The sequence below is a fragment of the Salmo salar genome, chromosome 10 (assembly GCF_965601325.2).
Source record: "Salmo salar chromosome 10, fSalSal1, whole genome shotgun sequence".
Taxonomy (NCBI): Eukaryota; Metazoa; Chordata; class Actinopteri; order Salmoniformes; family Salmonidae; genus Salmo; species Salmo salar.
This window is the reverse complement of record NC_138300.1, coordinates 96,831,197-96,845,415: the sequence shown is the minus strand read 5'-3', so window position 1 is coordinate 96,845,415 and position 14,219 is coordinate 96,831,197. Positions and strand designations below refer to the sequence as shown.

Here is a 14,219-nt window from a genome sequence, read left to right as displayed (position 1 = left end):
AGCTACGTATTCTGGTAGACAGATTGTAATTGATATTGATGGCAAAAACAAAACCCTGTCATGCCCTGACCTTAGAGATCCTTTTATGTCTCCATTTTGGTTGGTCAGGGCGTGAGTTGGGGTGGGCATTCTATGTCCTTTTTTCTATGTTTCGTATTTCTTTGTTTCGGCGGGGTATGGCTCTCAATCAGGGACAGCTGTATATCGTTGTTGCTGATTGGGAGCCATACTTAGGCAGACTGTTTTCCTTTGGGTTTTGTGGGTGGTTATTTTCTGTTTAGTCATTTGTTACTTGGCAGAACTGTTTGGCTGTTGTCGTTTGAGTATTTTGTAAAGTGGTCTCTTTTTCCATTCAATTACAAAGATGAGCACTAACCACACTGCGCCTTGGTCTACTCTCTTCAACGACGGCCGTTACGAACCCCCCAAAAATGTAAGGTAAAGTAGATGAATAGCTTGAAATCAAAAGGGTAAATCCAAAAGTATAAATGCTCAAATGAAACAATATTAAACAATAGAATACGGTTAAACTATCATAAGGCAACTTTCTAGCAGCAGGCTCCTTTCACCTATTCTAGTCACTGTTCATCTTTATTTAACCCTTTAAAAGCTGAAAATGTTCAAAGCTAAAAAATGTAGTCAATAAGTATTCAACCCCTTTGTTATGGCAAGCCTAAATAAGTTCTGGATGTGATAGGTAAAAACTGAGGATAGATCAACATTGTAGTTAGTCTACAATACTAACCTAACAGAGACTGAAAAGAAGGAAACCTGTACATAATAAAAAATATTCCAAAACATGTTTGCAACAAGGCACTAAAGTAATAATGCAAAAAATGTGACAAAGCAATTAACTTTTTTTCCTGAATACAAAGTGATATGTTTGGGGCAAATCCAATACATTACTGAGTACCAATCTCCATATTTTAAAGCATAGTGGTGCCTGCATCATGGTATGGGTATGCTTGTAATCCTTAACTAGGCTAATGCGATTAGCATGAGGTTGTAAGTAACAAGAACATTTCCCTATCGGAAATTGGCAGAAAGCTTAAATTCTTGTTAATCTAACTGCACTGTCCAATTTACAGTAGCTATTACATTGAAATAATGGCATTCTATTGTTTGAAGAGTGCACAGTTTTGAACATGAAGTTATTAATAAACAAATTAGGCACATTTGGGCAGTCTTGATACAACATTTAACAGAAATGCAATGGTTCATCGGATCAGTCAAATTTTGCACATACACTGCTGCCATCTATTGGCCAAAATCTAAATTGCAACTGGGCTGGAATAATACATCATGGCCTTTCTCTTGCATTTCAAAGATGGTACAAATTACAAAAAAAGGGTTAGTTTTCTTTGTATTATCTTTTACCAGATCTAATGTGTTATTCTCCTACATTCCTTTCACATTTTCACAAACTTCAGTGTTTCCTTTCAAATGATACCAATAATATGCATATCCTTGCTACAGGCAGTTAGACTTGGGCATGTCACTTTAGGGACAAATTGATAAAAGGGGCCGATCCTTAAGAGGTTTTAAGGACTGGGGCGTTTCAGGATAAAAAAGAAAACGGCGCTAAGCACAGGCAAAATCCTAGATGAGAACCTGGTTCAGTCTGCATTCCATAAGACACTGGGAGAGTAATTCACCTTTCAGCAGGACAATAACCTAAAACCCAAGGCCAAATCTATACTGGAGTTGCTTACCAATAATACAGTGAATGTTCCTGAGTGGCCAAGTTGTTATAGTTTTGATGTAAATCTACTTGAAAATCTATGGCAAGACCTGAAAATGGTTGTCTAGCAATGATCAACAACCAATTTGACAGAACTTGAAGAATTAAAAAAAAAGAATAAAATGGGGAAATGTTGCACAATTCAGGTATGGGAAGCACTTAGACTGACCCATAAAGACTCACAGCTGTAATCACTGCCAAAGGTGCTTCTACAAAGTATTGACTCAGGGGTGTGAATACTTATGTAAATGAGATCTGTATTTAACTTTGAATACATTTTATAAAACCTGTTTTCACTTTGTCATCATGGGGTATTGTGTGTAGATGGGTGAGAAAAAAAAAAGATTTTAATATTTGGAATTCAGGCTGTAACAACATTTGGAATAGGTCAAGGGGTATGAATACTTTGAAGGCACAGTGATTAAACAGTATATAAACAGAATGAGGTGACCAGCGTTCAATAACTATATACATGGGACATTAGTCTCAAGGTGCAGGGCTGATGGCCAGGCGATAGAAGCTGTTTCTCAGTCTCTCGGTCCCGGCTCTGATGCTTCATTCTATAGCTAGAGGAATCCAGGAGTGAGAAGTACAGTATAATTTCTGTCTATATCTGTTGTCTAGTACTGTCTTTTTGCTAGATAGATGGCCCTAAGTGCTCCCTGTCTTCCCAGTAGCCTACTTGGCGTGTGAACTGCTGACTGCTCATAATTTGCAGATGATTGTTGACACATCAACCAGGATTAAGGGGCAGGGCAATTTGTGACTTGTTTTGGTAATTGTATTGGAGGGGGAGATGTTTCTCCTCTCCTAGGCAATCAGCAATTAGTGTTAGTACTTCAGTCTCCCCTGGTTTCTCAGCAGCAGCTGTAAGCGGCAGTTGTGTCAGTGGTGGTCTCGTTACCGAAACAAAGACGGTTCTGCCGAGTTCTTCTGCCGAGTTCTTAGATGAAGGAAAGAGGAAGGCTCCAAACCACTTTCTCACTTGCCTTGTTATTTTCTGATGATCTCATTTTGCCTCTTTGTAGCTTTGGCAACTATGTGTGTTTTCTATACCCGTTCACTCCTCTCCTTGAAGGCTTTACAGGCACTCTCCACTTCTTGGCTACAACCCTTCCAATTTAGTGTACCCTGCGTGTACAACCCATGTGGAATGCCGGGTCTCTGGCAGTGTTTGGAACTGCCGATCCTCGGTCAAGAACGTCAAGTTCATCTCAGCCTATGCTGCCCTTGACTTTTTAGCCCTGATGGATACATTGATCACCCCAGAGAACTTCTACTCAAGCTTCTCTCTTCACCTGACTACGTTTTCTCTCATAGTCCAAGAGCATCTGGTCGTCGCGTTTGTGACACAGGGCTACTCATTTCTCCTAACTGGAGATTCTTTCTTTTCTACCTCTCTCACATGTCCATCTCCTAATTTGAATTCCATTCTGTCAGATGTCCACTCAAGCTTAACATTGTCATCATCTATTGCCCACCATGCGCTCTTGGAGAGTTCCTCAATGAGCTTGACACCTTGATAAGCTAATTTCCTGAGCGGTGAGCCATCGTCTTCATACTTGGCAACTTCAACCTCCTGACGTCTGCCTTCGAATAATTACTTTCCAACTCTCTTTCCCCTCCTTGGCTCTTTTGACCTCACCTTTTCCCAATCCCCTCCAACTCACAAGGAAGGCAATACATTGACCTCATCTTTACTAGAGGCTGTTCGCCTACTATTCTAATAGCAACCCCCTCCAGGTCTCTGATCACTACTTTGTTTCCTTTTCTGTCTCCCTTTCCTTCAACCCTAACCACTCATGCCCTACCCAGATAGTCATGCGCCATTGCAATCTTAGCCCTCTCTCTCTGCCACTACTCTCTTCTATCCCATCATCTTTCCCTTCTGCTAAATCCTTCTCCCCCTTGTCTCCTGATTCTGCTTATTTGACCCTACTCTCCTCATCCTATGACTCACATGGTCCCCTTTCGTCCCGGTCGGCCCTCCCCTCCTGCTCCATGGCTGAGGGACTCATTGCAAATTTACACAACAGGGCTGCGGGCAGCTGAGCGAAAATATAAACTTCCAGGGGACCTATTATCCTTTCACTACCTCCTCTCCACATCTGCTGCTTAAGCCACTTTCTATCACTACATTTCAAGCTTCTGCCTCTCACCCTAGGAAACTCTTTTCCACCTTCAATCCTCCACCCACTCCCACCCTGCCGACAACTTTGTCAACCACTTTGAAAAGAAAGTTGACGACATTCGCTTCTCATTCACTCAGCCTATTGAGTCCACTGGTCCCACTCATACAGAACTACCTTACTCCTTGACCTCTTTCTCACCTCTCTCTCCAGACAGAATCCTGTGACTAGTGATGTCTGGTCACCCGGCAATCTGCCCACTCGACCCCATCCCCTCCTACCATCTCCCATTCCTCAACTCATCCCTGACCACTGGCTGTGTCCCCTCTGACTTCAAAATGGCCTGAGTTGCTCCTGTTATGTCTGTACAGTAGGATAGTCACTCAAGAGGTCATTGTTACAGTTGTTGACCCTGGGGTTATGTTACACCCCACATTCTGTATTGTTCAGTTGACATTATGGTGGCCTCTATCCTTTAAACTTAACATTTGGCGACTAGGATGACAGAATTTTCCCTACCACCACCCTCTCCCTTCCTCGCTCTGCCTGGTAAGCCCCCGGTTCCATGGATTGGATGGATTAAATATTTTGAAATGTACATTGCTGCCCTGGGCTTACAATACGTGAGTGAAGCTAGGCTAAATGCATTGCTGCTACACTGCCTAAGGACAGCACATGTTCGGGACACTTATGCTGAAAAATATGGCAATACTATGGCTTTCTACACCCCCCAAAGTGCCCTCTGTCGGTTTCTGTTCTGACGGAGCCACCAGCTGCCTTGTGAGTCTACACACCAGTATGTGACAAATCTATGGAGCTTAGCTAGCGCATGCAAATTTGGGGCAATGCAGGATGAAATGGTGTGTGACCAACTTAGAGCATACAAACGAGAAAGTGCGTGAAAGACCGTTACTCAAACCTGATTATTTGTCATTGGCAAAGGCACTCCAGCTGGCTTTTCAAGTGGAGTCAGCAGTAGAATGCCCTCTCTCCAGCCACTTGCTTTCACTGACTGCTCAGCTCAGACACTAATACACACAGGCGCTTCACCCCAACGAGAGAAAGTGCTTCAAAAGCTAGGAGAGCGTGTTACTCGCTTCAAAACCACGTCATCCCTGTGGAAATTGCAGCTCCTCTGCCCACAATTCCAGAGATCAAAACTGTCCCACATGCGGCCAATCATGCAGGAATTGTGGCAAACTCAACCACTTTGCTAAAGTCTGCAAGTCTGCCCCAGCTGACACTCAACGGTATGTTCCAATTACCATCATTCACAATGTCAGCTCTGGACGAGAGGCATTTAAAACATGCACTCTGATGATTGATGAGGTCATCCTGTCCCTCAGGACATAAAGTAAACTCAGTAAAAAAAAAAAAGAAACGTCCTCTCACTGTCAACTGTTTATTTTCAGCAAACTTAATATGTGTAAATATTTGTATGAACATAAGATTCAACAGAGACACTAAACAAGTTCCACGGACATGTGACTAGCAGAAATGGAATAATATGTCCCTGAACAAAGGGGGAGGGGGTTCAAAATCAAAAGTAACAGTCAGTATCTGGTGTGGCCACCAGCTGCATTAAGTACTCCTCATGGACTGCACCATATTTGCCAAGGCACCTGCAAGTTCCCAGACATTTCTGGGGGGAATGGCCCTAGCCCTCACCATCCGATCCAACAGGTCCCAGACGTGCTCAATGGGATTGAGATCCGGGCTCGTCGCTGGCCATGGCAGAACACTGACATTCCTGTCTTGCAGGAAATCACACACAGAACAAGTAGTGTGGCATTGTCATGCTGGAGGGTCTTGTCAGGATGAGCCTGCAGGAAGGGTACCACATGAGGGAAGAGGATGTCTTCCCTGTAAAGCGCAGCTTTGAGATTGCCTGCAATGACAACAAGCTCAGTCCGATGATGCTGTGACACACCGCCGCAGACCATGATGGACCCTCCACCTCCAAATCGATCCTGCTCCAGAGTACAGGCCTCGGTGTAACGCTCATTCCTTCGACGATAAACGTGAATCCGACCATCCCCCCCCCCCTGGTGAGACAAAAGCGAGACTCGTCAGTGAAGAGCACGTTTTGCCAGTCCTGTCTGGTCCAGCGACAGTGGGTTTGTGCCCATAGGCGACATTGTTGCCGGTGATGTCTGGTGAGGACCTGCAAGCCCTCAGTCCAGCCTCTCAGCCTATTGCGGACAGTCGGAGCACTGATGGAGGGATTGTGTGTTCCTGGTGTAACTCGGGCAGTTGTTGCCATCCTGTACCTGTCCCGCAGGTGTGATGTTTGGATGTACCGATCCTGTGCAGGTGTTGTTACACATGGCCTGCCACTGCAAGGACGATCAGCTGTCCGTCCTGTCTCCCTGTAGTGCTGTCTTTGGCGTCTCACAGTACGGACATTAGGTCTTGGCGATATGGAAAATCAATTATCACTATATATTTATTTCCATTCGATAACGATAATTAGCACGATATTAATCATAATATTTAAAAAGGTGCATATCTGCTTCAGACTCAAGAATGCCTAATGCCTGAACAAACCACTAGGCAGGTAGCCTAGTGGTTAGAGCTTTGGGCCAGTAACCGAAAGGTTGCTGGATTGAATCCCCGAGCTGACAATGTAAAAATCTGTCGTTCTAACCCTGAACAAGGCAGTTAGCCCACTGTTCCCCCGATAGGCCGCCATTGTAAATAAGAAGTTGTTCTTAACTGACTTGCCTAGTTAAATAAAAGGTTACATTTTATTATTATTATTATTGTGAGCTACACATAAAATTATACTTTAAGGAAAATTGCTCCCTGGCCGCAAACATGGAACACGTACCTGGGTCAATTAAATTGATGAGCCTCTTGAAACCTTCATTTTCGACTGTGCTAATTGGTAGCATGTCCTTAGCAATGCAATGCATAATAGCATTTGTGATGTCTGTCTTTGATGTTTGCTTGTAGGGCATAAACGCTGTCAGTGTTGACTGCTTCGGGCAAACATCCCTAGATTGGCTGGTGCTTGAGGGGCATTTATCAATACCGTGGCGCAAACTCAAACTTCCTGCATGTTCCAAAGAGTGATTTTGCTTCAGATGTTGATAAAGGTTTGTCGTATTACCAGTCTTCGTAGCCACCCGTCTATGGCACAATTTGCACCGAACATTGCTCTGCTCTTTGTCGGGACTTGAAAAAGCCAAACCACTGAAACAGTTTAACCCTTTTTATCAATAATTTCTCCGTTGGAAGCTTCTCCATGGCTATCACTGCCACTGTTTTCGCCTACATCACTCATTTTTCGTGGTTAAATAGTGGCTACTCCATCACTCGAGGTGGTAAGTGGTTTTTAGTGGGCGTATACCTCTCCACGTGCATATTGTCACTTCTCCGCACGTTCCTGCTCCGTCAGAGGGGAAATGGACTGCTGTACCTAATTCTATATCAACATTATCAAAAACCATTTTTATATCGTTATAGGGAAATAATTACCTCTAATTATTGATTTATCGACCAGCCCTAACGGACATTACAATTTTTTGCCCTGGCCACATCTGCAGTCCTCATGCCTCCTTGCAACATGCCTAAGGCACGTTCACGCAGATGAGCAGGGACCCTGGTCATCTTTCTTTTGGTGTTTTTTGGAGTCAGTAGAGAGGCCTCTTTAGTGTCCTAAGTTTATCACTGTGACCTTAATTGAGTGCCGTCTGTAAGCGTCTTAATGACCGTTCCACAGGTGCATGTTCATTAATTGTTTATGGTTCATTAAACAAGCATGGGAGACAGTGCTAACCTTTTACAGCTAGGGGTTCCGCTAGCGGAACATTTCGACAACATCCGGTGAAATGGCAGAGCGCCAAATATTTTTGGGGGAAATATTTAACTTTCATACATTCACAAGTGCAATACACCAAATTAAAGCTTTACTTGTTGTTAATCCAGCCACCATGTCAGATTTCAAAAAGGCTTTACGGCAAAAGCAAACCATGCTATTATCTGAGGACAGCACCCCATCAAACAAACATATGAAAATCATATTTCAACCCGCCAGGCACGACACAACTCAGAAATAACAATATAATTCATGCCTTACCTTTGAAGATCTTCTGTTGGCACGCCAATATGTCCCATAAACATCATAAATGGTCCTTTTGTTCGATAAATTCCGTCGTTATATCTCCAAAATGTCAATTTATTTGGCGCGTTTGATTCAGGAAAACACCGGTTCCAACTCGCGCAACATGACTACAAAATATCTAATAAGTCACCTGTAATCTTGATCCAAACAACTTTCCTAATACGTAAATAATCGATCAAATTTAACACGGGATAAACTGTGTTCAATACCGGACGAAAACAAAGTGGAGCGAGCTTTCAGGTCGGGCGCCCCAACCACAACAGTACACTAGACCCTCGTTCTGAACAGCCATACTTCTTCATTACTCAAAAGAAAAACAACCAATTTCTAAAGACTGTTGACATCCAGTGGAAGCGATAGGAACTGCAAGCAAGTGCCTTAAACTCTGTCACCTCAACAAACAAAAAAATTCCTGGATGGTTTGTCCTCGGGGTTTCGCCTGCCAAATAAGTTCTGTTATACTCAGACATAATTTTACAGTTTTAGAAACCTCAGTGTTTTTTCTATCCAAAGCTATCAATTATATGCATATCCTAGCTTCTGGGCCTGAGTAGCAGGCAGTTTACTCTGGGCACACTTTTCATCCAAAATTCCAAATACTGCCCCCATTTGTCTTCCCTGTGGCTCAGTTGGTAGAGCATGGTGTTTGCAATGCCAGGGTTGTGGGTTCGATTCCCACGGGGGGCCAGTACAAAAAAAAATGCATGAAATGTATGCATTCACTACTGTAAGTCGCTCTGGATAAGAGCATCTGCTAAATGACTAAAAATGTTTAAAAAAGTTAAACCCTTTACAATGAAGATAATTGGATTTTTACAAATCATCTTTGAAAGACAGGGTCCTGAAAAAGGGACATTTCTTTTTTTGCTGAGTTTACATTAGTGCCTTATTGCAAACAGGATGTATGTTTTGGAATGCATTTCATTCTGTGCAGGCTTCTTTTCATTTAGAATAGTATTGTGGAGTAACTACAATGTTGGTGATTGGTCAGTTTCTTGAAGTGCAGTTGCAAAAACCATCAAGCGCTGTGATGAAACTGGCTCTCATGAGGATTGCCACAGGAAAGGAAGACCCAGAGTTACCTCTGCAGCAGAGGATACGTTTTGTATTTATTATGGAGCCAAGGCAGCAACTACTCTTCCTGGGGTCCAGCAAAATTAAGGCAGTTATACAATTTTAAAAACATTACAATACATTCATTACAGAATTCACAATACACTAAGTGTGCGCCCTCAGGCCCATACTCCACTACCACATATCGACAACACAAAATCCATGTGTACGTGTTTGTATAGTGTATATGTTATGTGTGTATGCATGTTCTGTGGCTGTTTGTGTTACTTCAGTCCCCGCTGTTCAATCAGGTGTATTTTTACCTGCTTTTTAAATCTGATTCTACTGCTTGCATCAGTTACCTGATGTGGAATAGAGTTCCATGTAGTCATGACTATGTACTACTGTGCACCTCCCATAGTCTGTTCTGGACTTGGACTGTGAAGAGACTCCCCATGTCTTGTAGGGTATGCATGGGTGTACCTTCAGCTTGTCAACAACTCAGTTCATTAAAAGTTACCAGCCTCAGAAATTGCAGCCCAAATAAATGCTTCAGAGTTCAAGTAACAGACACATCAACTGTTCAGAGGAGACTATGCAAAATGTTTTAGCTTTAATTTACAATCTGTAAAAACGGCAGTACCAGTCAAAAGTTGGGACACCTACTCATTCAAGGGTTTTTCATATTTTCTACATTGTAGAATAGTGACATCAAAACTACGAAATAACACATGGCATCATGTAATAACAAACAGTGTTAAACAAATCTAAATATATTTCAAATTCTTCAAAGTAGCCACCCTTTACCTTGACAGCTGTACACACTCTTGGCATTCATTCAACCAGCTTCATGAGGAATGCTTTTCAAAACAGTCTTGAAGGAGTTCCCACATATGCTGAGAACTTGTTGGCTGCTTTTCCTTCACTCTGCGGTCCAACTAATCCCAAACCATCTCAATTGGGTTGAGGTCAGGTCATCTGATGCAGCACACCATCACACTCCTTGGTCAAATAGCCCTTACACAGCCTGGAGGTGTGTTTTGGGTCATTGTCATGTTGGGAGAAAAAAAATGATAGTTCCACTAAGTGCAAACCAGTTGGGATGGCATATCACTGCAGAATGCTGTGGTAGCCATGCTGGTTAAGTGGGCCTTGAATTCTAAATTTATCACCAGAAAAGCACCCCCACACCATAACACCTCCATGCTTCACACTGGAAACCACACATGTGGAGATCATCCGTTCACATACTCTGCGTCTCACAAAGACACGGTGATTGGAACCAAAAATCTCAAATTTGGACTCATCAGACCAAAGGACAGATTTCCACCAGTCTAATGTCCAGTGCTTGTTTCTTGGCCCAGGCAAGTCTCTTCTTATTGGTGTCCTTTAGTAGTGGATTATTTGCAGCAATTCGACCATGATGGCCTGATTCACACAGTCTCCTCTGAACAGCTGATGTTGAGATGTGTGTTACTTGAAGTCTGAAGCATTTATTTGGGCTGCAATTTCTGAGGTGCAGTTAACTAATGAATTTGTCCTCTGCAGCTGAGGTAACTCTGGGTCTTCCTTTCCTGTGGCGGTCCTCATCATAGCGCTTGATGGTTTTTGCGACTGCACTTGAAGAAACTTTCAAAGTTCCCTTATAGACTGACCTTCAGGTCTTAAGGTAATGATGGACCGTTGTTTCTCTTTGCTTATTCGAGCTGTTCTTGCCATAATATGGACTTTATATTTGACCAAATAGGGCTATCTTCTGTATACCACTCCTACCTTGTAACACAACTGAAACGCATTAAGGAAATAAACTTTTAACAAGGCACACCTGTTAAATGAAATGCATTCCAGATAACTACCTCTTGATGCTGGTTGAGAGAAGGCCAAGAGTGTACAAAGCTGTCAAGGCAAAGAGTGACTACTTTGAAGAATGTAAAATATATATTGTTTTTAGCACTTTGGTTACTACATGATTCCATATGTGTTATTTCATAGTTTTGATATCTTCACTATTATTCTAAAATTTAGAAAATTGTTTAAAAAAAGAAAAACCCTTGAATGAGTAGGTGTGTCCAAACTTGACTGGTACTGTATGTTATGTAGGAAAAAGTCAGTTATAAATTATTCTGTCTTGGTTAAAAACAAGTTGTCATAGGCATTTGATTATATTTTCAATATACTTGCCCTCTCGTAAATTCTGTAAGAGTAATGTGAATACCAATTATTTATAGTGCCAAAAATAAAGGGTTAAATGCATAAAAAAAATTGTTTCCTGATCTTTCTTATATCGCTCATACATAGGACATACACTTCAGAAAAACTTTATTTAGATTTTTCTGTTCCGTGTAGTGAAGCTGTTATTCAATGTGATTGTATGGGCTAATACTACTATGTCCAATACAATGTTCATCAAATACTTATTAAATATTGTTGGGGGATACTTCAAGCTGTCTTAGAATTAAAACAGCAAAATGATCCTTGGTATGACCTTAAAACAATTCCATATAGCTTAGGCATGATTACAAACTACTAGACAGCCTACAGGGAGGAGGTGAGTGTGGTGTCAGGTAAATAGCCTCTCACTCAATGTCAGCAAATCAAAAGAGATGATCGTGGACTTCAGGAAACAGCATTGGCCACTTTAATCTGTTGGGGCTAGGGGGCAGTATTTGCACGGCCGGATAAAAAACGTACCCGATTTAATCTGGTTACTACTCCTGCCCAGTAACTAGAATATGCATATAATTATTGGCTTTAGATAGAAAACACCCTAAAGTTTCTAAAACTGTTTGAATGGTGTCTGTGTATAACAGAACTCATTTGGCAGGCCAAAACCTGAAGATTCCTTACAGGAAGTGGCCTGTCTGACCATTTCTTGCCCTCCTTGATCATCTCTAACAAATACAGGGGATCTCTGGCATGACGTGACACTTCCTACGGCTCCCATGGGCTCTCAGAAGGCGGGAAAAAGCTGAACGATGTAATTCCATCCCCAGGCTGAAACACATTAGCGCGTTTGGCAAGTGCTCTATCAGAGGGCCATTAGACTGAGGCTCGTGCATGACGGGATAGCATGCTTTTACTTTCACTCTCTTTGTAATAAAAAACGATTTCCCGGTCGGAATATTATCGCTTTTTTACGAGAAAAATGGCATAAAAATTGATTTTAAACAGCGGTTGACATGCTTCGAAGTACGGTAATGGAATATTTAGAATTTTTTTTGTCACGAAATGCGCCATGCTCGTCACCCTTATTTACACTTCGGATAGTGTCTTGAACGCACGAACAAAACACCGCTATTTGGATATAACAATGGATTATTTGGGACCAAACCAACATTTGTTATTGAAGTAGCAGTCCTGGGAGTGCATTCTGACGAAGAACAGCAAAGGTAATAACATTTTTCTTATAGTAAATCTGACTTTGGTGAGTGCTAAACTTGCTGGGTGTCTAAATAGCTAGCCCTGTGATGCCGGGCTATCTACTTAGAATATTGCAAAATGTGCTTTCACCGAAAAGCTATTTTAAAATCGGACATATCGAGTGCATAGAGGAGTTCTGTATCTATAATTCTTAAAATAATTTATGTTTTTTGTGAACGTTTATCGTGAGTAATTTAGTAAATTCACCGGCAGTGTTCGGTCGGAATGCTAGTCACATGCTAGTCACATGCTAATGTAAAAAGCTGGTTTTTGATATAAATATGAACTTGATTGAACAAAACATGCATGTATTGTATAACATAATGTCCTAGGATTGTCATCTGATGAAGATCATCAAAGGTTAGTGCTACATTTAGCTGTGGTTTGGGTTTATGTGACATTTTATGGTAGCTTGAGAAATGGGTGTCTGATTATTTCTGGCTGGTACTCTGCTGACATAATCTAATGTTTTGCTTTCGTTGTAAAGCCTTTTTGAAATCGGACAGTGTGGTTAGATTAACGAGAGTCTTGTCTTTTAAAATGGTGTAAAATAGTCATATGTTTGAGAAATTGAAGTTTTTGCATTTTTGAGGTATTTGAATATCGCGCCACGGGATTACACTGGCTGTTGAGTAGGTGGGACGCAAGCGTCCCACCTAGCCCATAGAGGTTAACACCCCGGCCATCCTAAAATCTAAGCTTGATGCACTCAATCTCACACAAATTCACACAAATTATCAATGAACCTACCAGGTACAACCCCAAATCCGTAAACACGGGCACACTCATAGATGTCATTCTAACCAACCTGCCCTCCAAATACACCTCTACTGTCTTCAACCAGGATCTCAGCGATCACTGCCTAATTGCCTTCGTCCGTAATGGGTCTGCGGTCAAACGACCACCCCTCATCACTGTCAAACGCTCCCTAAAACACTTCAGCGAACAGGCCTTTCTAATTGACCTGGCTCGGGTATCCTGGAAGGATATTGACCTATTTCCGACAGTAGAGGATGCCTGGTTATTCTTTAAAAGTACTTTCCTCACCATCTTAATAAATGGAACACTAGTCACTTTAATAATGTTTACATATCTTGCATTACTCATCTATATACTGTATCCTATCTATTCTTTACTGTATCTATTGCATCTTAGCCGCTGTCACTGCTCATCCATATATTTTCTACTTATATATTCTTATTCCTTTACTAGAATGTGTATTAGGTTTTGTTGTGGAATTTGTTAGATATTACTGTTGGATATAGAGGCATAAGCATTTCGCTACACTCGCAATAACATCTGCTAACCATGTATGTGACCAATAAAATGTTGTTTGATAACTCCACCGCTTCTATTCATAATACCATTTAAAAAATGTTTTCCATAAAATGTTTTAATTCATCAGTATATTTGATGTTAAGTGGCATGATGGATGCATGTACTTGTGCTTTTTCCATAGTGAAACAGCGGGAACCGGGATTCATCAGACCAGGCAATGTTTTTCCAAATGTCCAGTGTTTTCGTTCATTAGCCCACTGCAACCGCAGTTTCTTGTTTTTTGCTGAATGAAGTGGAACTCTAAGGTAGTCGGCTGCCATGCCACATCAATGTATGGCGAGTTGTGCGTTCTTTTATGGGCACAAATGTTGTACTGGACTGTCAGTTGACTAATTGTAGCCCGTCTGTTGCTCTGCACAATTTGCCTCCTTTGTCGTCTCATCAATCACCCGTGTTCAACCACCGGCCTGCC

At 41.8% G+C, this 14,219-nt stretch overlaps 1 protein-coding gene across 1 annotated transcript in view; it reads left to right on the top strand.

Annotated features, from left to right (window-relative positions):
* The first annotated feature begins 349 nt into the window (after positions 1-349).
* The window catches only part of chkb (choline kinase beta), a 42,414-nt gene continuing 28,544 nt past the window's right edge, over positions 350-14,219 (top strand). The window contains exon 1 of the mRNA XM_082957263.1: positions 350-433. Within this exon, the coding sequence (XP_082813389.1) occupies positions 365-433 (69 nt within the window). The 5' untranslated portion in view covers positions 350-364. The remainder of the gene's footprint in view (positions 434-14,219) is intronic.